The 25,441-nt window shown below is 41.7% G+C and overlaps 3 protein-coding genes and 1 long non-coding RNA gene across 11 annotated transcripts in view; 3 read left to right on the forward strand and 1 right to left on the reverse strand.

Annotated features, from left to right (window-relative positions):
- The first annotated feature begins 1,245 nt into the window (after window positions 1–1,245).
- On the forward strand, window positions 1,246–3,161 carry hcar2 (hydroxycarboxylic acid receptor 2). The gene is made up of 2 exons (XM_082538751.1): window positions 1,246–1,265; window positions 2,144–3,161. The coding sequence occupies exon 2, from the start codon at window positions 2,194–2,196 to the stop codon at window positions 3,076–3,078; it is 885 nt and encodes a 294-aa protein (XP_082394877.1). The 5' UTR covers window positions 1,246–1,265; window positions 2,144–2,193; the 3' UTR covers window positions 3,079–3,161.
- A 680-nt stretch (window positions 3,162–3,841) lies between these two features.
- LOC309709860 overlaps window positions 3,842–25,441 on the forward strand; it is a 119,910-nt gene continuing 98,310 nt past the window's right edge. For both annotated transcript variants that reach the window (XR_014277619.1, XR_014277620.1), the window contains exon 1: window positions 3,842–4,043. This is a non-coding gene — a long non-coding RNA (uncharacterized lncRNA). The remainder of the gene's footprint in view (window positions 4,044–25,441) is intronic.
- On the reverse strand, window positions 4,839–9,638 carry LOC309711326 (uncharacterized protein). Of its 2 annotated transcripts, none has more exons than XM_082541584.1 (2): window positions 9,431–9,638; window positions 4,839–8,247 (listed from the first exon to the last, which is right to left on the reverse strand). In XM_082541584.1, the coding sequence occupies exons 1-2, from the start codon at window positions 9,627–9,629 to the stop codon at window positions 6,656–6,658; spliced, it is 1,791 nt and encodes a 596-aa protein (XP_082397710.1). In that variant the 5' UTR covers window positions 9,630–9,638; the 3' UTR covers window positions 4,839–6,655. The 2 variants fall into 2 exon arrangements, with proteins under 2 accessions (XP_082397710.1, XP_082397711.1); XM_082541585.1 differs by having other exon boundaries at window positions 8,337–9,546.
- On the forward strand, window positions 9,708–24,315 carry LOC309711324 (uncharacterized protein). 6 transcript variants are annotated; one of them, XM_082541578.1, is made up of 18 exons: window positions 9,708–9,795; window positions 11,610–11,685; window positions 11,882–11,940; window positions 13,466–14,111; window positions 14,465–14,537; window positions 14,646–14,976; window positions 16,544–17,473; window positions 18,616–18,696; window positions 18,797–18,909; window positions 19,009–19,067; window positions 19,147–19,236; window positions 19,328–19,371; window positions 19,453–19,619; window positions 21,283–21,353; window positions 21,471–21,616; window positions 21,714–21,858; window positions 23,232–23,369; window positions 23,442–24,315. In XM_082541578.1, exons 4-18 carry the CDS (start codon window positions 13,617–13,619, stop codon window positions 23,727–23,729), a joined length of 3,171 nt encoding a protein of 1,056 aa, XP_082397704.1. In that variant the 5' UTR covers window positions 9,708–9,795; window positions 11,610–11,685; window positions 11,882–11,940; window positions 13,466–13,616; the 3' UTR covers window positions 23,730–24,315. The 6 variants fall into 6 exon arrangements, with proteins under 6 accessions (XP_082397704.1, XP_082397706.1, XP_082397703.1 ...); XM_082541577.1 differs by lacking the exon at window positions 9,708–9,795 and adding an exon at window positions 9,808–9,945; XM_082541582.1 differs by lacking the exon at window positions 9,708–9,795 and adding an exon at window positions 9,808–9,945 and having other exon boundaries at window positions 14,661–14,976.

Here is a 25,441-nt window from a genome sequence, read left to right on the forward strand (position 1 = left end):
CTGGACAGGTCTGTGTGCGCACAAGGAGGCTCGCCAAGTCTAACTTATACTCGAGTCACCGTCGACACCGACAACTGACACCGATGAGGGATATCAGTGTGATCATTATCTGCACAGGAACAGCATAGATATAAAGGATTATGCTCTACAATATGACCAAGGTAAGAGTCTTTGAACTTGATGAAAAACACTAATATTCATTTAAAAGTTATGTGAAGCCACAAAAAGTGTCTGGATTCAGAAAACAGCTGACATGTTGCTTTCATTGCCATCTGCTTTTGTTCTTTCTGATGATAGAGTATCAGAGCAAACCTGTGGAAATCTTCCATCTTTCATGAGGGAGAAACACCTCCTGTATACCTGACAACAACACACACACACACACACACTCAAACTCAAAGGTAAGCAAACCTCAGCAGGCACCTTGTAAAGCTGTTCAAACAACCCAAACCAATGAAACGCTATAAACGAGCAGGACGCCATGAAGGGACTGACAGAATGATTTACAGGCATTTACATATTCAGAGACTGTAAACTTCACAGCGGTCTTTTAAATTAATTGTGATTAGTTGCGAAAAGGTCAAAGGTCACCTGAGAGGTAATTCTGTAATCCTCCACATCAAAGGTCTCCATAGATCCTCAAAGCATTCATGGTGTAACTGTGAATCACTGCGTGAGGTGACGTGCAGTATTTCAGTAGGAATAGGGACGCGTCCCCCATTTGGCGTGCTTGATAACCCACCCGGTAGACATCACACCGTGAAACCTGACAGTCTCATGTAACCTGTTACACATGTTACACCAATCAGAAGTGATTTTTCTGGACTGTTGCATCAGTTGTTTACTGCCGATTTTCCGTCAGGCACCATTAGTTTGTTGCATCATTGCCAATCGCTGTGAATGGATGACGACTTGCCGCAACATCTGCTCCTCCCTTAATCTTTGTTTTAACCTGTTTTTTTTTTCCCTTTAGCTGTTTATTTCAAACCGCTTCAACTACCTTTCACCCATTTGAGAAATTACTTGCGTTAGTTTTGTCAGTGTTAATTTTAAAGGTGGTGCACGCGGGCCCAAAAAGACATCGTGGCATCCAGAGGGAAAGCCTCAGCCTCCACGCCCTCATCTCCACGCTGTGATTGGATGATCCCCGAAGTGTTGGCTCATGTTCCTTCATATGTTTCTTAATCATTTAGAGGTAAACAGGAGACACATGAATGATTCGTGGAGATTTTGGGCACCAGCCGCTTCAGGAAGACATTAATCAGGTGAGCACCCGGTAACTCCTGATCGCTAGATTACAGTAGAAACAGTTTTGCTTAAGTGTCTGCATCCTGTGTTAGCTCATAAGTCTTGGTGGCCATGTTTTCTTCATTGGCTAGCGCTGCAACCTTTATGAGCACTTTTGTTCTACATGAAATGGAGCTCTGTTCAGCTTAGGCTGCACATTTACATGCCACAAATAGAAATGGTGTGGTGCATGGAAACATGCACAAACCCACACACACAATTCCAGCAGCTGTTTATTGAACGTTTGATAATATTATGCACAGTCTCGTCACAGCTCTGTGGGGGGGTGTAAAAACTTTGTATATGAGGTTGCGAGGCTATTGAGGGTGTCATACTTGAACAGTTAAAGGCAAAAGAGGCTGAAAGGTAAGACGATTTCTGTTCATAACAATATGAATAAAGGGTGAGAGGTGTATCATTACTGAATTAATCAGCTGTAACTCATTCTGTTTATGATATTTCTAACATTAGCCAGCTGTTATTAGTAAAAAAAAAAATTAAATAAGACTTCAGTTTTACTTGCAGCATCAGGATGTTCACTTGGGTATTGAAGAGGTTATTCTTCACGCGTTCATTTATCTCTGGCTCAAGTGTCAAAAATACAAAAATAGGTGCCGTGCTGCTGTAAATGCAAACGCATGTATTGTGACAGTATAACTCCCAATATAGCAACAAAATTAGCCACACATAACTTAAGCTTAAAGAGACACAGTAAAGTAAAATGTTAAAGCAGCAGTAGGATAGCAACAGCTCTATGTCAACTCGCCTCTACCAACCATCACCCTGAAACACTTCAATACTGTGTTCCTGCTTGACTCTTGATTCTAACGGGCCTTGCTGGCCTCTTATCTTACAGATCTTTGCACATCTTCTCAATACTTCCCTTTCTGATCTAGTTGAGAGGTCATGGAGGTTTTCTACAACAATTCGTCTCTGCTCTTCATCTCTCACAGACCGCTCAACTCCACTGCGGTTGAGAAGACAGTGTATGAGTCCTGCAGAAACATGCCTGCCGTACTTATCTGGTATCTGAGCCTGCAGTTCACTAACATGTTCCTAGGCATCCCAGCCAACGTCACGGTGCTGTGGCTCATCCACAAGAACAAACGCGACTCTTCCACCTCTGACATCTTCATCCTTCATCTGGCAGTTCTGGACGTCCTCTTCTGTCTCATCCCTCCCCTGGAGCTCGTAAACCTCGTCTTCCTCACCACGACTACCAGCACCTGGTACGTCCTGCGCTTCTTCTACGGCATCAAAGACTCCTCGCCCCTCTTCCTTTCTTGCATCTGCCTGGACCGCTACATGGCCGTGGTCCACCCCATCATCTTCACTAAGCTCAAAGACCATCTGCACAGGGCAGTCCTGGCCATTGTGGTCTGGCTGATCATTCTGGTCTACGCAGCTGCCAAATGCGCAGGAAACATCGTTAACTTCGACAAGGTTTTCACGGTGATGATCCTCGGAGCGTTCGCCTTCATGGTGTACTGCAACGTAGCGATCCTCTGGGTGCTGAGGCAGTCGCGGCCTGGCGGAGATGCCATGCATCCCGTGAAGAAGAAAGCCTTCAAGATGGTCCTCATTATCCTGGCCATCATAGTGTTCAACTACTTCCCACCTGTCGCACTCTTCCCGTTCAAAGAGTACTTTTCCCCCGATGTGTTTCGCTGCTATATTCACTACATCGCCTTCGGCTTGATGGACTTCAGCAGCACCATTCAGCCTGTGCTGTATCTGTCCAAGGAGGGGCTGCCATGGAGCATCACCTGCAGCCAGAGGAGCAACACTTAAATCCAGCGGGGCTACATGTATGTTGGATGTATTCGAACAAATGTACTGCTCCTGCTTGATTGCATGTTGAAAATTATGATTAATGAAACATTTACCAATGAGGTAAATAGATCTAAGCGCCCTACAAGACCCCAGAATTTTGAAGTTCTTGGTTTAATTAACAAGAAAGGTCAGACCTACAGATAGCTCTGAAATAATACATCTTTAAGGGCTGTGGGAAGTTATAAAAATCATTGTTATTTTACTAGATTTCATAGGATAATTAATAAAGGAATGAGTATCTTAGAGGTTAGTTAGTGACACCCTCAAACAGCAGTTACAGTGGGTGCTGTCAGTAGGTGTGCTGTGACACTTTATGTGATTTCACTCTGCCACTGTAACATTTTCTTTAATTCAATTTTTTAAAAGAAAACCATGCACACCTATTTCTTTATATATCTGATTAAATAAACATGCATGCCCTTTTCGTCCTCGCGTGTAGCCATGTCCTCAGTTTGAGTCGCAAACTACAAGGAATCTAATGCACATGAGCGCAGACAACAGAGACTAATTGCATTTAAGGCAACGAGGAACACCAGCGATAAAATATCATGTTTGGAAATCAGGCAAAAACAATGGTGGACAGATATGAGTACACGTTGGTGAGATGATGTCGCCGCTTCCTTTTGGCAATATTTTACATATTCAAACCTCAGATACCTGCAGTCTGACCGCGATGAGGCAACAGGTCATAAATCCCTTTCATAAAGATGATAAATTTTCACATGCAGCCTCCCTTAAAATTCACGGTGCCATGATCTTCCCTTTAAATTCACACAAATACTTGATACTGGTAGCAGCAGTGGAACATTTGATGGTGTTGTGGAAAATCTAACAATAACCTGCAACACACCCAGTGAGCTTGATTTGAAGTGGGTTTAGTAAACGCACTGCAATGTGGAGAGAGCATCCCAGTGAAACACTAGGTCCATCTGAATTGTGGCCACCGCCCTAACATCTTATATACAGAGACACAGACAAAGAACATTCCACAAACTCTTACATGTTGGCCCTCTCACAGGGGGGGGGGCTATACCTCCTCCCTCACAGAGCCAATTATGACCTTGTTTTCTGCTTGATCCCTGATAAGCAGAAGGAGTCCCACTATCTGTTTAACGTCTCCCATTACAATGGAGTGCTCTTACTATAGTAAAGTGAGAAAGTGATATTACTGTAACTAATGTGATATGATTAAATATGTGATTAATACACGAGAAAAGAAATCTGCCACCACAATGGCTGAAAGGACTTGAACCTAGAAGACAGGGAATGTGTAACCATTTTGCACAGAAGCTATTATCTAATTATTCAAGGCTCCTTATTTTATGATTTTAAAATAAACTTTTTTTTAAAATTATCAGTAAAACCTACACTCAGTAACTCTTAGGCGGGTTTTTTTCTAAATGTATTAAAATCCAAAAATGAAGCTCCAATTTTCTCACATTTGTTTAGTAGAAATCACTCTAGCTGCGCTTACAGCCCAGTCTTTATGTTTCTGCAAGCATTGCACACCTGGATTCTAGCACTGTTACATACCTATCAATGCATGAGACACTTCAGTGAAAGTAAAATCAGTTCACCTTACCACAATCTGAATACCACACTGTGGTGTGTTTTATTTTCATCGTGCACTGAATGCGTTTGAATGTTTCTGTGTTTTTTGTGCTTTTTTTTAAACGTATAAAAGCTCAATAAAACATGAAAATCTGTTTTCGTTAATGCATCTCTTTAATTTAGACACAGATCACACAAACAGGCTTTAAGTAGCACACAGGCGGACAAATCTGTTCATATAAACTGATATACAACAAGCAGGTACCACAACAATCATGAAGATGGGCTTTTACCCAGCCGTAATGTAACTGTTAGCAAGCCTAAGCTAATCCTCTAAGATCAGCATGACTTACAAAACAGTTACAATATTTATAGAAACATTCTTTTAGTGACGTTATTACACAGATACATTCCTCTCAGGTCAAAGGATCATGTGCTAACTCTATAGTTAAAGCTATATACAGCATTAAATTAATCTAATTTGACCACGCTGCTTATTATTAAGTGAATGTGCCTGTGAGTGACATAATTATAGTGTTATTCTGGTTAAATTAAAAATTTTAGACAGAGCCACTGTTGAAGTTAATCTTGTAGCAACGACTTAGTGTCTTAAACAAAGTCAATAATTTGTCTTTCAAAGTAAAGCATTTTTAAAAACAAGTCACCATAATGGTAACATAGAGGTACATTAAAAAAAACAGTGTGTTATGACAGACAGGGCTACAAAGGAAACAGATTTTCTTCCATTGACAATACATTAATACAGCACAGACTGGACAACAGTGTATTGCACTGAACACACACACACACACACACACACACACACACACACACACACACACACACACACACACACACACCAGTATCAGTAGTTGCACAAATTAATGTTAACTTCAGTTCCACTTACAGGCTTTTTAGAGCTTTTAACCACAGCTCACAGTACTGCAGTACTGTGAAGAAACCTTCAGTCTGTTGTTTTCATGCCAGAATTAAATGATAGATTTTTTTTCTGCAGATGAGGCTTTAGAGGTTCATACAATGAAGCAGGATTTGGGCTTATCAAGGTAACTTCAGGATTAACCCTGTGTTTTAGCATTAACGGGGTTCATGCTGAAACACGTGGTTAACGGGGGTATATCACTGGGGGTTTATCACTACGGTAACTCCAGAGGGAATAATCTTTCAGATCAAACTCCACTGACCAATCAACTCTCTGGAAAACTGGATCAACAATCCTGGAAGATCCCTCAGTGCAACGACACTAAGAATGTTTGTAGTTTTTAAAGACCATCTAAAATCTTTATATTTATGTGACAAGCACCAGTAAGAAATACTATAAGATTATTATATGCACATTTTTTCCTTTATTACAACCATATTATGACAATGTAACAATATTATTGTTTTATAAGCATTCATATATGGTCAACATATATGATCCTAGAGAGGGCGGTGTGTTCAAATCTGCAGGCCGGATAGTTTGGCTTTTATTTTCTATTACATTTTAAGTTTTTTAATTATGATAAGCCAAGTGATGGAGTCGTGACCAGCGCCCTTGCAACCCTGAACTGGATTTTGTTTTTTCAATAGATGGAGAATTTATGAGACACTAGCAGTACAGCATTTACATTAGGAGTTTGTGCTTAGTGGCTCTAGACGACTTTGGCACCTGAAGTCACAACTGGCTCTGTTGCTTATGTAAATGCAAGTTTTTTTTCTGCTTTCTGATCAAGTTAGAAATCCGCCACTTACTCAGCGTCTTGTCTCACATCCTTTCACTGGAATTCCCCCTAAGCTGAGATATAAAAGGTGACAGCTCATGCACCTCATTTACATGTAGTACACTCAAACTCCGTCTGCAGAAGTAGGCAGCTAGATGTGCTTAAAAAGCCCTAAAAAAGCTTGTAAGTGTACCATTATCGCATTGACTACAGTCACATACAGCACTCATTGTCAGTTTTTAAATGACTCACCTCCTACAGTTTTAATTTCTAAGAGTGTCTGAAAGCATCTCTGAGGCTGCGGGTCGGTCCGAGTTCCTTTCAGCCCGACACGTGTCTCCTTCACTCTGAGCCTCCTGCTCTTTTGTTACGTGCATCTTCAGGTGCTTCTTCAGGGAGGACTGGTCAGTGTAGGTCTTCCCGCACTGACTACAGAGGAAGATCTTCTCCTTGGTGTGGACTAGCTCATGTCTCTTCAGGTGACCGGACCTGCTAAAGTTCTTGCTACAGTATGAGCAGCTGTACTCCTTCTCGCCCGTGTGAGTCCTCTGGTGCAATTTAAGGCTGCTGGCCACTGTAAACTTCTTGCCGCACTCGTTGCAGCTGTACGGTCTTTCCCCCGTGTGCATCCGCATGTGGATGGTGAGGTGGCCCGCCTGGCTGAAGGTCTTCTTGCACAGCTCGCAGCTGTACGGCCTCTCTCCAGTGTGGATCCTGTAATGTGTTTTCAGGTCACCCAGGCCATTGAACCTCTTACCACACTGGGCGCAGCAATACGGCTTCTCACCGGTGTGGATCCGCTCATGGATGCGCAGGTTTCCCGCGTTGCTGAATGTTTTGCCACACTCCTGGCAGCCGTATGGCCTCTCCCCGGTGTGGGTCCGCAGGTGGACTTTCAGCTGGTTGTGTTCGTTGAAGCGTTTCCCGCAATGCGAACAACAATATGGCTTCTCTCCGGTGTGGCTGCGTTTGTGTATCCGGAGCTGGCTGGGGTGAGCGTAGGTTTTACTGCACAGATTGCAGCTGTAGGGTCTTTCTCCCGTGTGAGTGCGCTTGTGGGCTTTGAGGAGGTCGGCCCGGCTGAAGCATTTTCCGCAGTAGCTGCAGCTGTGAGCCTTCTCGCCGCTGTGGGTCTTGATGTGAATGTTGAGCGAGGTCGCTCGACTAAACGTTTTGGGACAGGTGGGACAACGCAAAAAGTTGTCACAAACTTCTAAAAACTCCTCTACAGGAACAGCAGGTAAATCGTCTCCTTTAGGGGTCACTGCTTCTGGCTCAGACACATGCCTCGTCCCCACCGCTGAATCCCCCTCTGCTTCTGGGTAATTTTTTGACGCATACTTCAGTTCATGCTGGTGGAAACTGTCCCCATTCTGCTCCTCTTCCTCAGTCTTTATGAACTGACCGTCCTGCATGTATTGATCTGAAACAATGGTGACTTTAACATCGCCTTCATCACCACCGTACTCATGCCTGGGCCCCGGGGATGGCTGCTGATGTGCGTATTCATCACGACTGTCACACCTGACCTCTGTGCTCTCATTTTTTATTGGCTTCATTGTCATATTCAGAAGCACTGACGCCTGAGAGAGATCAATAGCCTGGCTTTCATCCATATCTGACTTTATGGATATCCCAGTTTCCATACCTGTTGAGTTCACACACAGATGCTGTACTGTGTGGTTAGTCTGCAGAAAAAGGGTTGAAGGTGGCAACTCCCCCCTCATCTTTTCTTTGCTCTTCCTCTTGACGCTCTTCTTGTCACTGCTGCATATGGACACCTTGAACATACCATTGGGATGACTCCCCCATTCTGCAGCTGAGAAGTTTTCAGTGGCCTCTTCTTCATGTAGATCTGTGAATTTCAAGCAAAATAATGAGCAAAGCAGCAGCTTTTAACACAGCTAAATGTATGAATAGTATACATTAGTAAGTAGAACTGACCTAACCCCACTGACTGCATGTCTCTGGACTGTGGGAGAACATCAAACTGCACACTGAAAAGCCCCGGCCAGATGGTCGATTTGAACTCAGGACCTTGCTGTGAGGCAACAGTACTTTCTTGCTATGTTTGCACATGTTTCAATAAATCCCTGCATCTACTTTCAATTTTTTCTGGCAAAAAATATAAATAAATGATAGGTTGCTCAAGACGTTTCCATTGTACTGTATTTTTTGCTGGTTCTATACTAATTAGCATCCATACTATACACAGTATTACTACTACATATTACAGTAGACATAATTGTCCTTTACAGCGTTGGCTATAAATGCATTGTGCGGTGAATTTGCGCATCAAAAATCTATTTTATGCACAAATATATAAATCCAACTGCTTAAACTATTGTTTGTTTGTTTTTTATTTTATAATTATGGTCATTTTATTTGGGGGAAGGCCTAAACCTCTTAGCACAAAATCTGCTTTTTACCTCATAAACATTTTGGCACTGAAACTAATTGCTGTGTTCTTTACTGATAAATAATTGGACAGTTTTGCCAATTATTCAGTCATTCTTTTGGCAACAAACAGTTGAAATAAGTTAAGTTTAATATTCATAATTGATAGAGGATTCAGTTTTCTTCTCATATTTTATTTTCTTCTTCCGGCTGCTCCCTGTAGGTGTCACCACAGTTGAACATCTGCTTCCTCTCTGTCCCTAGCATTCTCCTCTGTCACACCAACCCTCTGCCATGTCCTCCTTCACTACATCTACGATTCTCCTTTGAGGTCTTCCTCTTTTCCTCCTGCCTGGTAGCCCCAGCTCTTCATCATCCTTTGTCCAGTATATCCACTATCCCTCATCAAACCATCTCAACCTCACTTGTCTAACTTTGTCTCCAAACTAAACCTGAGCTTCCAGTCAAAGAAGTAAAGTAATCAGCTGAAGTTGTAGCTGTAAAACATGCACAGCTCCATTATTTGCATGTAAATGTTCATGGGTATAGTGTCACGTGGTTCCCTTGTACATAAGTCTATCTGATGATGGTCCAGGGCATGCTTTAACTAACATGTCATGAGCGACAGCAGGTCACCATACCTCCAGGTGCAGACTCTGTGCTTGTCTGTGCAAAAAGCAGCCGCTTCAGGCCCTCGTTTTCAGACTCGATCCTTTGTATTGTGCCCTGGTACTCGGACAGTGTCCGGTCGACTGAGTCCAGGATGTCGCTCACCGTGGCTTTAAAAATCTCATTCAGTGAAGACTCTAGGAACGTTTTTAGATCCACGGTCTTGGCCATTGTAGCCTGAGCGGACACAGCTGCACACACTTCACCAGATGTGTGTTTGCGCAAGGTTGAAAGTCTCTGGGTAAAAGTGGGTGTGTGCGAGCCTGCTGCCGTGTGCGGAACAAACAAAGCAGAGACAGCGAGGAGAGGACGATTCTGCTTGTAAGACGACTCCCAGGTTTGTAGCGCCCCTGCTGGTGTGGAGGGCAATTGACTGTTTGTGTTTGTACAATAGTGTTAAAGTTTCTTTAACAGCAACAAACGTACTTGTAGGAGCAGTAATAATCCGCATTACCCCAGCGGCAAGGATGTTCACCTAAAATGTTAGGTAATACTAATATTTTGATACCAAAGGCCATCCTGATGCTAATAATGCTAATAAATTTCTAGAGTATAGGTAACAAAGCAGTTCCTGGGATTCATATTTATATGTTAAATATATAAACCAACTTAACGGTATAAAAATGGTAACAGGGAATAAAAGCTTCAGTAAAACATCAGTTATTCGTTAGCAAACTCTTGCTATGAGTTACTGCAGTTAATGTGTTCGCTAACTGCTAACGAAGCTAACAGAGTGCTAATGCTAATAATATTAATGCCATTTAGAGACATTTAGAGATAAAAATTGACATGTTAATATAGCTATCACCGGACATTTTTATGTATATATTTGTAGGGCTTTCAATAAAATTCTTCATCTTTAGTTGCAAATTAAATTGAATGAAACTACCATAGATAGTTGCTCACCTCCCATTTTTTCGTATGTATACAGGAAACAGACTAACGTAAAGAAACATTTTATTTTATGAGCATTTTTCATGACTGACATGGGCAATTTTCACAAATGTAACACATATGTCAAAGTGCAGGCCTGTGCAGTCACAGACAGCTCCTTCATGGTACTGCAGCAAGGTGCCAATAATAACAATTAGATAGTATAGCTAAACATTTACACTTTTCATTCATAAACACAGAATTTGTATACACCCAAATACAGGCTATCCTCTTGCTTGGTACTTGTTGGACTGGCTTCTGTGAAAGTGCTGAGTAGACAACTGCTAAAGGAAACATTACATTTGCAAGTCAGTATCCAGCCAACCTACCAGGAAAACGGTAACAGTGAAGTGTAGCTCTACTGAACAAGAAACATTATAGACATAGAAAACCAATAAATGCAATTTAAGTATAATAAAAGTGCTATAAGGTCGTAAAACAGACAAAGTTGAATGATTTCTCTATTGATACCTTGAAAAGGTCTATAGCTAGGTTACATTGACATTACATTGATTATTGTTGCTCTATGTTTATAATAGATACTTGTGCTTGTGCTAGTTTTAGTTAAACAGGTGTATGATTGGATATGGTGCTATCATTTGTAGGCCATTAACTCTAGAAATTATACACAAACAACACCTGTCTCAACGGTTATTCTCGCTTTGTCACACGCAGTTTTTTGCTGGTTTTACAACTAGTGAGATACAGAGAGGCCAATTTACGTGGTTCCTCACCCCAAGGTTTTTTTTTTTTTTGTAAGATATTTCTTTGCATTTTACACCAGTGAAATAAAATGCATACGCACAACTCTCTGAGTGATTTGATGCTAAATATAGGATGAATTGATGTGTGAGAGAGGAATGTCTTAAAAAATGTCTTGTATGTGTCAAACAGGCTTTTCTGCTCACAGTTGGCACCAGCAGAAAGAGTAACTGCTAATGAGTTTGGATACCTACTGGTTTTTCCACATTGTTCCTAGTGGCATCTGAAAGAATGAAGTCGGGCCACTCCCCTTACCTCACTGGTGTCTCTGTGGTTGTGTGTGTATGTGTGTGTGTTTGCATGCATGCCTTTAGGCCAGTGGGGCGGGGGCCAGGCCTCTCAGGTGTCCTTTTAGTTCCTGAGTCATCTGCCAATCACAATGAACCTTTCCTTCCTCCTTGTTGCTGCCATTCAGCAGATCTTTTCCTCCTTTCCCTCCCTTTACTTGCTGTTCAGAGTGAAAAAAACGACGCAGGGAGACGTAACCACGAGTTTGGTCTAGTTAATATGGACAGGAAGCATGATGAAGAAGGTAAGGGAAGATGGTCCAGACTTGGGCTTGTAACCTACACTTAAAGGCTGCTAGGTGGATATGAGACTTGTTTGCTATACACAGCTCTGAGGCTTACTTGCAGGCTTCTCTGTGTCTGCGTGTTGAGTGGCTGTTTCTGTGAGTGCACAGCGATATAAAGCCGGTATAACACAGTGGTTTGCTTTTCTCTCCACAGGACTTAAGAACTCACAAGCTGGCTGATCATATGATGTCGCTTTAAAGAACCCAGAGGGGGTAAGTCACGCTTCACATTTGAAAATATTCCTCCTATAATGAGATTGGTTTTACTTTTATTTCTCTGAATACTATTATTATTATTAAGCCATTTCAAAACTTTTACTTCATTCGATGTGCCTGTGTTCCCTTTTTTCCCTCTAGTATCTTTTTTTCCATTACCATTTATACTTCTCCTTTAATTTGTGTTAACCATCCCCCTAGCATGTAATTTTGGTGAGTATATTCCCATGCAATCTAAGCAACTTCTCGTGACCACACTCAGCTCAGTCAGAATATGTCTAAATGTTTTGGCTGAAGTCACCAAGTTTTATTCTTGTTCTCTCTTTTATTGTGTCTGAGGAATGTTTCCGCAAAGCTTCACAGCCGTCTGGCTTTCACTGGTAAAGTTTTTATCATCAACAATGCTACCGCATATAATCTGGTGCAAAACTGTTGCTGTATGAAACAAAAGTCTATCAAGGAGAGATTGAAATCAGGACAGCGCCATCGATGTTCAATGTGTGAGGGCTGCCCGTTACTTTTTAATTTTTATACCGTGCATTTTTATTACCGTCTGGAGAAATTAAAAGAAAAAGAAAAGCAACAATTTAAGCATTTTGTTTTCAAACACAATCTGACTCATTTAGAGTTTTCTCTCTTTGTTGCCTCCCATAATGTAGCACTTGCTGCACGCTAACAGGAACTGAGAAGTGAGCACCCACACAGGAAATGTGGTCTATCCCGGATGTTGGTTATCTGACGTGAATAAAATAATGAAGATAGACAGAAACTTTTCAATAAAAAGGCATTTTCCAGAGAGAGAGTGGCATAGATGAAGGTGACATTAAAGTAGTTGAATAATACTGATTATTATTTCCTCCCAAAGTGCAAAGGCAGGTGGTATTTTGGCCTCTGTGTTGACAGGAGAGACATCCATGACACTCTTTTGTTTGTGTCGATAACAAGCATTGTAATTAAAGCAGAGACCCGGCTTTATCCACAAGCCAGGTTCGCAGTGCGATTTGGCGATAAAACGATAAACGCAGAATGCAGACAGTTAAACTGCTCACCAGAAGCAACCCCTCAGCCCCTCCCTAGGCCTCGATTCTCTATCCTCACCATGTACACCTCTGACTCTCTCTTGCTTGGCTGATTTTCTGTGGTCAGGAAGTACAAGCGTGCTTCTGTGACATTTTACTTAAAGCTTGTTGCACTGCATAACTGCAAACACACACCAAGAGTTTGAGATCCTTGCCAAATGAACATGATGGGATAAAAATAAAATTACAGACAAAACTGGATTATGTTGCCATACAAGTGGTGAGTGCAGTTTAACTATAATGATAATCTGTATTTGAATGGCGGCAGTTTCTTTACAACTAAATATAGCAGCGTTTTATGAATGGCTTTTTTGTCTGTCAGCTAATCATCTCCCCCCGGGGGTGTTTCTCCATTTTCTTTTTAATGCGAGATTCAAAGAGCTTTAAAACGTGGTAGTAGTTTGATCTTTTGTATTTTTTTCCTTTTTTTAAAATTGTTACAGATCTGTGAAAGGCAGCACCCGGAAGGGGGCTCACCTTAAAAAGTTCCTGTCTGTCATTTGGCCAACGAGGACATTTTGTAGCCATACATCTGCAGATTTTACACCTCTCACCACAACCCACAAATACACTGATAACTACTGAGAGGCGCTTATGGAGGAGGACAGCTTGTGCACCTCTCAGACAGTTGCTACAGATTCAGTGCTTCAGCAAGAATCGAGTAACTGTATAGATCATCAGTCCATCAATTGGGAAGAGGAGGCAGCAGCATTGTCGGATCAGGCCAATCTCAGCCCTAAGAAGGGCTGTGATGCCTCTGAGGAGGCGGAACAGTGGGGCCAAATGATGTGGCCAGTGTGTCATGTCAACTGTACCAGCCCCCCACTTTCCTTTGCTACAGTTCAATGGGACATGCCCGATCCCGCTGCAGAGCAGCCTCTGCTCATGACTGACAGCAGCTCAGCCAATGAGCTGGACTTTGAGGATGTCAGCGCTGTGACGAATGAAGGCAGCACTTCCCCATCACTTCACGAGTCTCAAGAGGATGTCAGCGCTGAGCTTTTCAAAGCGGAGAGCAGGGAGGAAGAAGCTGGCCTCGATCCACAACCTCTGAATTCAGAACCTGAGTGGACAGGAAGTGACACTGAGGTAAGGTTTTTTATTTATTTATTTATTTTTAGATAGATAAATAAATAAAGATAGATGGATATAAAGAAGGTGTGTGTGAGGTTGTTAGGTTGTTTAGGATTTTCTTTTTCCTGAGTGAATGTTCACACATTTACCTACAGTTTCCTGTATCGTTAACCCTTTCTTTACTGAGCATAACTCAGCATCTCTGTCTTTGGGTTGCTGTAGCAGGTTGAGCAGAGTTAGGTGGATCAGGGTGGATGTAATGTTAGTCAGATGAGCCTCAGCATGTATCTTCCTGCTCGCAAACCCACGGGCAATCACAAGTTTTTCTCTCGCAACTAATGTTCAGTGGCTCGTCTTGCAATTTTCAGCCATGTGATGCTGCAGATGTGCAAGAGCTGGAGACACGGTGGAAAGAAGACGAGCTGGTAGAGAGTAATAACGGTATGTATCACTCAGAGTTGTTGTTAAACATTCATGGCCTTGATGGCTTGCCTTTCAGTAATATTTTCTATAAGTTAACTGCATGCAGTCGTATTCACACGCTTCTAGTCCCATTGAGAGCAGAATCGGAAGAAGAGGAGGGTCGCTCAGTGACATCACATCCCGCTGAAACTGAGGAACTAATCGATACTGCTCTGGGAACTGGAAGCTCGGATGAATATGTGGACAGCTTTGTAGATTTAAAGCTAGAAGAGGAACAGAAAGACTCCTGTGTTCTGCTGACTGGGCAGGAGGAGTCAGGAGAGTCGGAGGAAAAGCGAACTTCAGCAAATGGTGACAAAACCGAGGAAGAGAACGAGCAGTGGGGCAAGGTAGAAGAAGGGCAGAGTGAGGCAAACGCATCCTGCAGTGAAGAAAGTGTCATTTGTCTGATGAATGTGTGAGTATCATGAGCTTGAAAAAGAGGAACAGGAAACATGTGCTAACATTAAACCCACTGAGTGAAAAGTGTGAATAAATCATCTGTAAAACGCTGTTGATATTCTATACCGTCGCTTGATTCTGAAACCAAAAAGAACTCGGTATGTTTAACACCGATTGCATGACAGAACATCGTTTAATCATTTCTGACACCAAGTCAGCAATGATTTTTCAAAAAAAGCTTTCTGGGTGAGGTCGACTTATTACAGTAACTAAATAAAACCAAGAAAAATCTTTAAGTCTACAAGATTGAGAACTTGACATTGTTCACAACATGTCAGTAAATTTAAAGGAGATTTGTTCAGCATTTAATGAAAAATGAAAATGAAAAATATGTTTGCAGAATGTCAGCTCAAATATAATTATCACATTATTTTTCTTAACAAGAGTGTGACTGGGTATTAGGTCCATACTGAAAGAACCAGAGACTTAATTTTGCCAGAACATCTTGAAAGTACTAGCAAATGTTGTCTCGTCTCCCGAGAGGAGGATGTTTTCACACCCATACAAAAATTTCTGCTTTCTGACCTTTTGATAGTCAATTCTGCATTTTATTTAAATTCAGGTAACAAAATCTGCCACAATCATACTCTCAGCTACTCCTGTCTTCCTCAAAGGGGGTCGACAAAGAAGGATCCACGCTAGCTTTTGACCCCATGAGGCTGGGTTTGGGTCTCCTCCCAGTCCCAATTCTACATTGCTCACTCAGAAAATTTAAGTTATTCTGACTGCTGTCCATTCTCAAGAAACAATTTCTCCTAATTTAACCATGTAGTCTAAACTGTATGCAGATTTTCTAAGGAAACGACTTTGCATAATTTTTTAAAGAAATGTTAATCTAGATATTATGAGGAGGGAGTTGCATAGCAACATAACAGCTCCTATGCAACATAACGATTTCTGTGCAACTGAGTGTGGTGGCGATATATTTTGATATATTTCCTGGTAATTTCTAATAATAGCTCAATACTGCTTTTAATAATAAATGCCACCACTGTTGAATTTTAGGTGATGATTATTAGAATAGTAGGTAGTTAAACTGTAAAAATAGAACAATGATGGCACTGACACCTATCAAATAGTGCTATCACAACTCCAAAAGACCCGAAGATTGTGGTTGGTATGTAATGGTATGTCTTTAACGCCTACGTGCTGTTAGCTAAATATACTTCTTTGACCGAAGACCTCCTACTCCTCATCTGGGTTTTTGTGATATAACACTTAATGGTTACTAATACACAGTTTCTCAGCTGCATTTTGATGTTTCTATGTTGCATTTAAATTATTTTGTCATCTAACACCAAACAAGTTGCGAGCATGATCGCTAAGAGCAGCTTTATTTAAAGTAGTGGTGTTGACAGAAGCCACACAGAGAAACAAGTCAGTAAATATCATGCAGAAGAGGTTGATTGACATCTCTGGCCCTCGCTAACTGCGTATCCTTCCATTGTGTCATGCAAGTTTTGTTTTTTTACTGTATAGTATTTTTTGCAATAACTGCACTGCATATTTCGTGCACTTTTTAGGGAGGTACATCCAGAGCCCCTTCCAACTGATGACACTGGAGTGTCGACAGAGGCAGATAAGCTAGTGGATCTGCCACCCCCAGAGCTTTTGGAGGAAAGCCTGCAGTTCAGCGCTGAAGAGGACCAAGAGATACTGAACCAGTTACATGAAGATCTCACCAGTCGGACAGAAATGTGTGAAGATGTCGAACAGAACGTGGAGCCTGAACAGCCAGAAGCTGTGGACAATGACGAGGGAGCAGCGTTACAGGTTTTAGAAAATGCAGAGAGGATAGAAAACAAACAAGAGCTGGTTGAAAAACTGGAGGATTTAAATTGTTTAGAGCAACAAGACTGTGTTCAAACAGCTTTGCAGGACACAGACGCTTCACTGCAGCTTGAGATGCAGGACAGAGAGCCCGAGCATCTCGAGGTGACTGAAAACCCAGAGCAGATACCAGTAGAGGGGTCACATGAAACCGAGGAAGACGCTGACCACTTAGAACCACCCCAGCATCTGGAAGAGTCACCAGAGATGGAACTGACAGACCAGGTAATCCAACCTGACGATGCAGAGCAGCCAGAGGAGTCTCCTCAGTTGGAGCAGGCTGTTTGTGTTGAAGCTGAAGACCCTGGAAAGGCAGGGCAGCAAGAAGAGACAGCGCCTTCAGAAGACGATAAGGAACCAGTAAATACAACCAAAACTCAGGAGTTAAATGAGGAGGAAAAACAGGGTGAGACTTCAGATCTAACAGAAGATGTTAGGGGGACTGAGGATGGAGATTTAGAAACAGTAGTGGCAAACGGAAAGCAGCCCACGTCCCTGGAGATAGCGGTGCCTCTTATGAATGGAGGCGAGGTGGACAGAGAGAAGGCCCGCATCCTCGCTGAAAAGCTGTTCAAGTTGGACGAGATTCAACGTGGAGATGTGGTGAAGCACTTAGACAAAGAGTAAGAGTATATATTTTAATAGATTTGAATCATTTTAGTCTTTTGGTGGTGGCTCCACAGAAGAGCTCCAAGATCCGTATGTTTGCAAATGTGTGCTCAAACACAACAGATTATATCTATGTTAAATTTTATTTTTGTGACACATTTACAGTTTCCAACTTGTGAAACGCTTTAAATTAACTATAACCAGGTTACTTAAATCCATGTTCAAATGCTAAAGAAATCCAGAAGTGGAGACTTCAACAAATCTTCACACCTTTTTAAATGCAAAAGCATCCATTATTATTATGATTATATTATAATTTAAGCGTGCATACGTGTAGTAAATATCTCATAATTTTAATCTACATTGAGTCCTATCTGTTTTTGTGCAGAATACTTTTAAAAATGTAAAAGAAAATTCTGAATTTTGGACTAAATACTAGGACATATGTTTGTGTCTATGCTAGCTACCACCTCTCACCACTGCCAGGTGACAGAAGTAGGCTATGACGCACATATTATATGCTTTTTTTAAGTCAGCATATGGGTTTCACATTTTTTCAGATGTATATATAAATGAAAAAAAAAAGTTAAAAAATGTTACTAATCATCTAGTTTTCTGCCAAAGGCGGTGGGCCACTGCTATATATTGTATATTTTAAATTATTTCATTTATGATCTTAAATCATCATAATTTGCCCAAAAGAGACAACTTTGCGTTGTTTCGAAGGTGCTGATTTACTCTCAGCACCTTAGGGTTAGGTGCTGAGAGCAGGCAAGAGCAGCCAGGGATCGCACACCAACCCTCTGAGTAGCAGATGACCTCCTCTACCTCCTCAGTTGCAGCCACCCCAAACATATGAAACCTTAAGACCTAAAAGGCCCGCCTGAATTAAAACTCACTCTTCCCTCAAATTGAAAAAGCCTCATAACATTGAGTCACTGAAGCTGTTGCGGAGTGGGGTTGGGTAAGGAGGTTTGAGTGTGTTAATGCTTTGCCGTTGTATTGAAGAAGTCAGTATTTTTTCGTAACACCACATCCTTCCCCATGAAATAAAATTACAGATGAATGTGGCAGATAAATAAAGCGGTGACAGTGCTGACGTAGTTTATTTTTTCTTCTTCTCTCTTTTATTTATTTATCAATTGTTTTTATTTAGTAACGACTTCAGCCGCGCTGTCGGAGAGGAATACCTGAAATTCTTTGACTTCACCGGCCAAACTCTGGATCACTCCCTGAGGTAATAAAACAAACAGAAGCTTGGATTGCCTCCACCGACATCTCCTTTTAAAACGGAGAGGTTCAGAGAGCGTCTCCTAGTCATTTTCTTTCTTTCTTAGGTCTTTTCTCAAAGTGGTGGTGCTGATAGGAGAGACGCAGGAGAGAGAGCGCGTGCTGCAGCATTTCTCCTGCCGCTTCCATCAGTGCAACCCTGACTCCTTTTCCTCCTCGGGTGAGCCTGTTGTGTCGTGCTGCGAGATACAGAGATAGGAACTTACATTTAACAGATTCTTGCGTCAACATCACTTTTCTGTTTTTTTAATGTCCTCAGGGGCTGTGTTGGCTCTGACATGTGCCCTGATGCTTCTCAACACTGACTTGCATGGACAGGTAGCAGACATTTGTGGCATTTAGAGCAATCATTGTAAACTTTGTGCTGTAATCAAACATGTGTTGTGTGTGTTGACAGCATGTAGGAAAATCCATGTCGTCTTCTAAGTTTGTGTCAAACCTGGATGGAATGAATGATGGAGTGAACTTCAACAAGGATCTCTTGAAAGTAATACTTTCCTAGATTTTCAGTTTTTCCTTTGGAGAGCTCCTTGAGAAAAGTTCAGTCCTGATTGATGAAGCTTTTTCTCTCTTTGCAGAGTCTTTACAACTCCATAAAGAACGAGCCGCTGGAATGGGCTGTGTAAGTAAAGCGATTGTGCGTTAGTCCTCCTCGATTTTAATGCGTGATCTCACTCGCATATTCTTCCATTTTATGTCAAAGTGATGAGGATGAGCTGAAGAACGTGGTGAATGAAGATCCGGGCGACAATCCACGGCTGCGCTCAAAGGTTAACCCCTTCCTGGACATTCCTCATGACAAAAAGGCTGCCGTCGTCAAAAACGGGTTTCTCCAGAGAAAGCTACACGCTGACATCGATGGCAAACGCAGTGAGTGCGACACAGATACACATCTGAGATTCACGCTGCAGCTTTAGATACACCATCTACACATTACAGCTACAGAAGCTGCTCATGCCACGAAGCTCCCAGTGCACTGTTTCTGTGCACCAGAGGAGGTTTGGAGCTCTGCAGTTATTATGTCAGCAGAGCGTTGCTGACTTTTGCTCACAAAGCGCCTCAGCACACTGTGACTTCACGTGGTCTTCCACTTTGTGGCTAAGTTGCTGTGATGCCTAAATGCTTCCACTTTGCAATAATTCCACTTCCACAACTAGTCATGAAATATCTGTGAGTTAGGGACTTCCTAACAAAGTATTCCTTCCTCAGGATGTTTTCCATGTTTTAGAACAGATAAATAAGGTATGTTTTATCCCATCTGGTCTGAAACTTTGAATTTGAATTTGAAACTGTAGATTTTAAACAATAAAAGTGAAACTGAAAAGACTAAATCTGCTCTGGAAACCAACAAAATCTTAAATTAATTTGAAAATAAACTAAAAATAATCCCCTAAACTTTACTCTTTACTTGCCTCAAACATATAACGCTCTTAAAAAAATGGAAATAAATGTATAGATGTGCGCATGAGTACAGTTATTTTGAATTATCAAGAATATTTTGTAAATCGTTTGACGTTTTATCGTTCCAGTCTGTGCCTCAAAGTTACCGCTTAACCTCGTGAGGCAGAACTCTTACTTGTAACACCTCAAACTGAGAATGAAGCAGATGGTACAGTGGTGTAACGAGATTTTACAGTCACTGGCCACTTTATTGAGTACACAGGTTCAACTGCTCGGTAACACAAAGATCTAACCATCCAGTCGCATAGCAAAAACTCATGTGAATAAGATCACACAATGAAGTTCAAAACAAACATTAGAATGAAATGAGATGAGGTTGGTTGTTCGTGACAGACGGGATCATCTCATATTTCAGAAACTGCTGACCTTCTGGGATTTTCCCCACACAACCACCTCTAGGGTTTACAGTAAATGGGCTGAAAAAAGGAGACAGTAAGCAGCAGTTGATGCCAGAGGTCAGATGTATTGATGCAGCAGCTGAGTGATGCTGTCATGTCAGCGTAAAGCGTAATCTCTGAGGAATGTTTCCAGCAAATTGTTGAATCTGTGCCATGAAGACTTAAAGCAGGTCTGAAAGCAAAAGCAAAGTGAAACTAATAAACTTCCCACGAGGGTTTATTTAACTAAACCGTGATTTAGTGATGCAGTCAGATATTGTTTTGAACGCTTAGCTGTAAAAGGCTAAGCGTTCAAAACAACGCTTAGCCTTCCCTGCCGGGCGGTCGGCACGGACACCTCAGTTTATAAATGCAAGAAGTTGAGAATGAGGCGATGTAGGATTTGAAATTGACACCATAGGTGCATCTACTAAAGATCTCGAAAAACAGTTTTGAATCTCAGTGACCTTGAACAAGATTTTCAGAATGTTTTGAAAATCTTGTGAATGCGATAATTTGAGAAGGAAATCAGCTATGATTTTGAGATTTATACCATATGTGCATCTGAAGGCTGAGGGCTAACGCTGGCAGCCACCAGTATTTCTTTGCAGGAGGAGGTTTGGCGAATTTTAAAGAAGTTAACGTCTCCTTTGCATGAGTTTTGTTACTAAATGCTGGATGCTTCTGTGTGGTAGCACCATGGGGAAAGAGAAGCTGGAAGACTTTTGATGGAGTGCTTAAAGGAATGGTCCTTTACTTACAGAAGGTCAGTAACTCCATTCCTGCTTTGTTAATAGTGTAACAGAGTCTATTATACAGAATATAGCATCATTTCCTGTGTTTTGTGATTGTGCGTTTCTTTATGTTCCTTCTTATGTGTTAGAATGATTATCGAAGGGATCAGCACATTATAGAGGAGGTGGTGAGCGTGCATCACTCTCTGGCTGAACCAGCAGCTGATTACACCAAGAAGCCACACGTCTTCCGTTTGCAGACGGCCGACTGGAGGGTTTTTCTCTTTCAGGCCTCGTAAGTCGCAGCACGTCCAAGCCGAGCATACATATGCGGGTTTGTGCCAAAGAGTCCAACGGCCGGTGTCAGAACAGCCATTTGTTTTTCTTGTCAGGTCCAAAGCGGAGATGAATTCGTGGATCAGCCGCATCAACTTAGTCTCGGCTCTTCACTCGTCGCCTCCGTTCCCCGCTGCCGTCGGCTCCCAGAGGAAGTTCCGCAGACCGATCCTCCCCGCATCGCAGTCGGCTGAGACTCTGGTACACACACACCGAGCTGTCCACTCAGACAAACCACCACTTTGTGTTTGTGTTTTGCTGTGGACATGCTTCATTAACCTTCACGTGACTGAACTTTTTGCTCACTAGAAGTGACAGAGTAGGCCTGTTATATTTTAATTTGTTTTTAATGGCTCTATTTGTGCTTCCTTTAGTCTAGAATAATGTTCTAATGTATTTATTTACGGTTTTCAATCATCTTGAGACAAAATGGAGTTAAAAATAGCAAATTAGGTTTATTTAGATAACCCTTGTCTTTTACTTCTCATAAAACAAGTGTTCCTTCGCTCGATAATATTAGAAAAATGTACATTTTAATGTATTTTGGTGTCTCCCACAGCCAGCATAAACATAAACGCTACAGTGATATCATTTCTTTGTTTCTTAAGTCCTGTTTTGAAGATTAGCCTTTTCTGCGATCTTTGTTTCAAAAAAACGGATAACACGAGGAGGAGCTGGTTAGACTGGGAATCCACTGACTCAGTTGTCAGCAAATAAACATACCACAGATAATCCTCCATTTTGAATTTATACAAAATAAACCTCATTTTTTTTGTCATTATGAGCTGAAATGAGAGAGAATTAGACTCATCAGGAAAGAGTTTGACCTCCAGATAGAATGCAGGTTTTAGGCCAGTCCACATGGGTTTTATTTTTTCCAACCTGGGAGCTACGTCCATGTTTTACACCAGCGATGTGTAACTCATTTTACATCGCCCACTTTGACCTTAAGTGGGGCAGACCAGTGAAAATCCCCTTTTCAGTGTAAAGAAGTTTAACTACACATTGAATCCCTCAGATATTGTCATAGGAGAAAAAAAGAAGTGCAGTTACAAAAATGCTGCTGTAGTAAATGGATGAAAGCTGTCAGCATGACTCTTTGGGCTTAAATTGTAAGAAATAGATGTGTAAAATTACAGAAAAAGGTTCTAGCAGATATGTCTCGATGCATGCTCAATCACCCGGGTAAGGAAATCTGTTCTAGGAACTAATTTATTCGTGACTTCACTAAATGTTTGTTTTGTTTGATATTTTATCAACAGCACAAGTTGTAAAATCTATGAAAATACAGTAAAGTACAGAAGTCTATGCCCTCCTTATAATTTTCCACTGGGCCAGGTTGGCCCCCCAGCCCTATGTTTGACACCCCTACTGTCTGTGGTGGCTGTAAATATTGAAACCATTAGAGGCATTTTATACATTTTGTATTTCAGTAGACGCATAGTGTGTCCAGCTATAGTGTGTCCAGCTATAGTGTGTCCGATAGTGCTTCTCTGCTGTTGTTTCTGTTGGTTCCTCACCAGTGTTTGTGTCACATTTATTTACATGAAGCCTCTCATGTGTTCCCTGTGCAGGAGCATCAGCTTCAGTCTCATGCAAAAATGCTGGAGTCCTTCAAGGTGGACCTCGAAAACCAGCAGCAAAGCACGCTGGACAGCAAAAAGGCCAAAGCCCGGGATATGGAGGAGCACCTGCAGTACCTGCAGCATGAGGTGAGATGGACCCAGGATTTTATATCCATATATGATTATTAATTGAGCCACTCATCAGCCTGTGTCCCACAGATATGTCGCTATGAGACCTACATTCGGGTGCTGGAGGGGTGGAAGAGCGTGAAAAAGACAGGCGACAGCGAGTTAAACGCACCAGACCTGAACTCGTTTGATAAAGCTGTATGCGCTGACTCTCTGGGAGAGGAAGATGATGTGGATGGCATGCTTAAAAAGTCCCACTCAAGCCCTTCTCTGGAATTGGAGGTGGCGCCTGCAGCAGTGGTCAAAGTCAGACGAAACATCTCTGAGAGACGGACGTATCGCAAGCCCATCATTCCCCGATGGAACAAAGAGGTCTGAAAGCTGCTTCGCTCACAGATCACACGACCAGTTTATATCCTTTGAAAGTTTAGATTCATGCACGCCGGAGGTGCGCTGACGTTACTCTTTTTTTAGTTTGTGGAAGCACCGAGCAGAGAACAAAGAAACACCCAAGTCTCATCTAAAAACTGCCTTAGCAACTTATTGATCTTGTGCACTTTTCAATAAAGATAAACCTCAGGTAATCCATAACCTTCAAACTCCCTCAGGACCGAGGGGAGACCCTGACCTAATTTTTTGAGTGACTTAAATTCCTGGACCTAATTTATTTAGTATTGTTTTAATTTTTGAATTTGAATTTTTGTTTTTCGGTACTCAGAATGGCACAGATGTTTTTCACCGTGCTTTGCACCACAAGAGGGTACTGTAGCACAGGATATTGCGCTGTGATATCGCCCTGCCGTCCTGTCTGTTGTGAAGTGGTTTTTCTAAAGAATCCTCATTGCACTTTTGTTTTTCTATACCATATGTATGAAATGTTTATTTTCTCTCTCTGTTACATGTTTTGTTCAAATGAAAGGTTCCTTTTCCACAATAAAATATAACTTACATTTATTATTCAGTATTCTGGAGACACTTTTGGTTTCAGCTCCTGTTATTTATCATCACTTTTTAGCACATTTTCAAGACAACCTTGTTTTTATAGACACAAATGCCATCACTGATATTAGAATATCTGCCATAAAGCTCACAGATACTTGTGTGGCACTTGTTTTCACAACAAAATGAATCTGAATCGATTTTTGGACTGTAATTTATTTGTTTTGTGCCGTCTTACATATCTTATAATTGTATTTTTGATCCGTTAAAGACTAAAAGTTTAATTGATTTTATTAGTTACCCCTAATACGGTTAAACGTGTGTGTTTGTTGGTTGGATTTCTGGCCAGTGTACTCTGTTAGTTTGACGACAAAATGCACACTGCATCTTAGCTCCTCTATTTTTGTTTTTAACTACAAAACTCGGTCATAATGGACTCATCAGCCATGTTATTGGGCACACATTGTCAGTACCTCGCTGGATCCAGATTCCTCAGAGATTTTGGGCTATAGTAACATGAAAGCGTCACACAGGTGCTGCAGATTTGTCAGCTGCACATCCAGGATGTGAACCTCCCGTTCCACCAGATTCTAAAGGTGCTTTTATGAACTGAGACCTGATGACTGTGGAGGCCATTTGAGTACAGTGAGCTCCTTGTCATGTTTATGAAACCAGTTTGAGATCATTTGAGTTTGAGCTGGGATCAGCATAGTCAACAGCAATAATCAGGTAGGCTGTGGTGTTTAAACAATGCTCAGCTGGTACTAAGTGGTCCAAAGCATGCCTAGAAATTGTCCCCCCTCCCCATTATGCTACCATCAGCTGCCTGAACCCATCCATGGTTCAGGCTGCTGGGTCAGTGCTTTCATGTTGTGTACTCCAACCTGCGTCCCTACCATCCAGATATAACAGCAGAAATATAGACTCATCAGACCAGGAATTGGTTTTCCAATAGCCTCAGTTTCCTGTTCTTAGCTGACAGGAGTGGAATCCGCTCTTCTGCAGCTGAAGCCCATCTGCTTCAAGGTTTGGTGTGTTGTGTGTTCAGGTATGCTCTTCTGTATTTTTTACCTTTTACCTTCATCTCAGCTCGAACAGTCTGGCCATTCTACTCTAATCCAGAGTCTCCTGTTTGAACTTCAGCGTGTTGT

This window comes from Aulonocara stuartgranti (assembly GCF_965226115.1).
Source record: "Aulonocara stuartgranti genome assembly, chromosome: 7".
In the NCBI taxonomy this organism is placed as follows: domain Eukaryota; kingdom Metazoa; phylum Chordata; class Actinopteri; order Cichliformes; family Cichlidae; genus Aulonocara; species Aulonocara stuartgranti.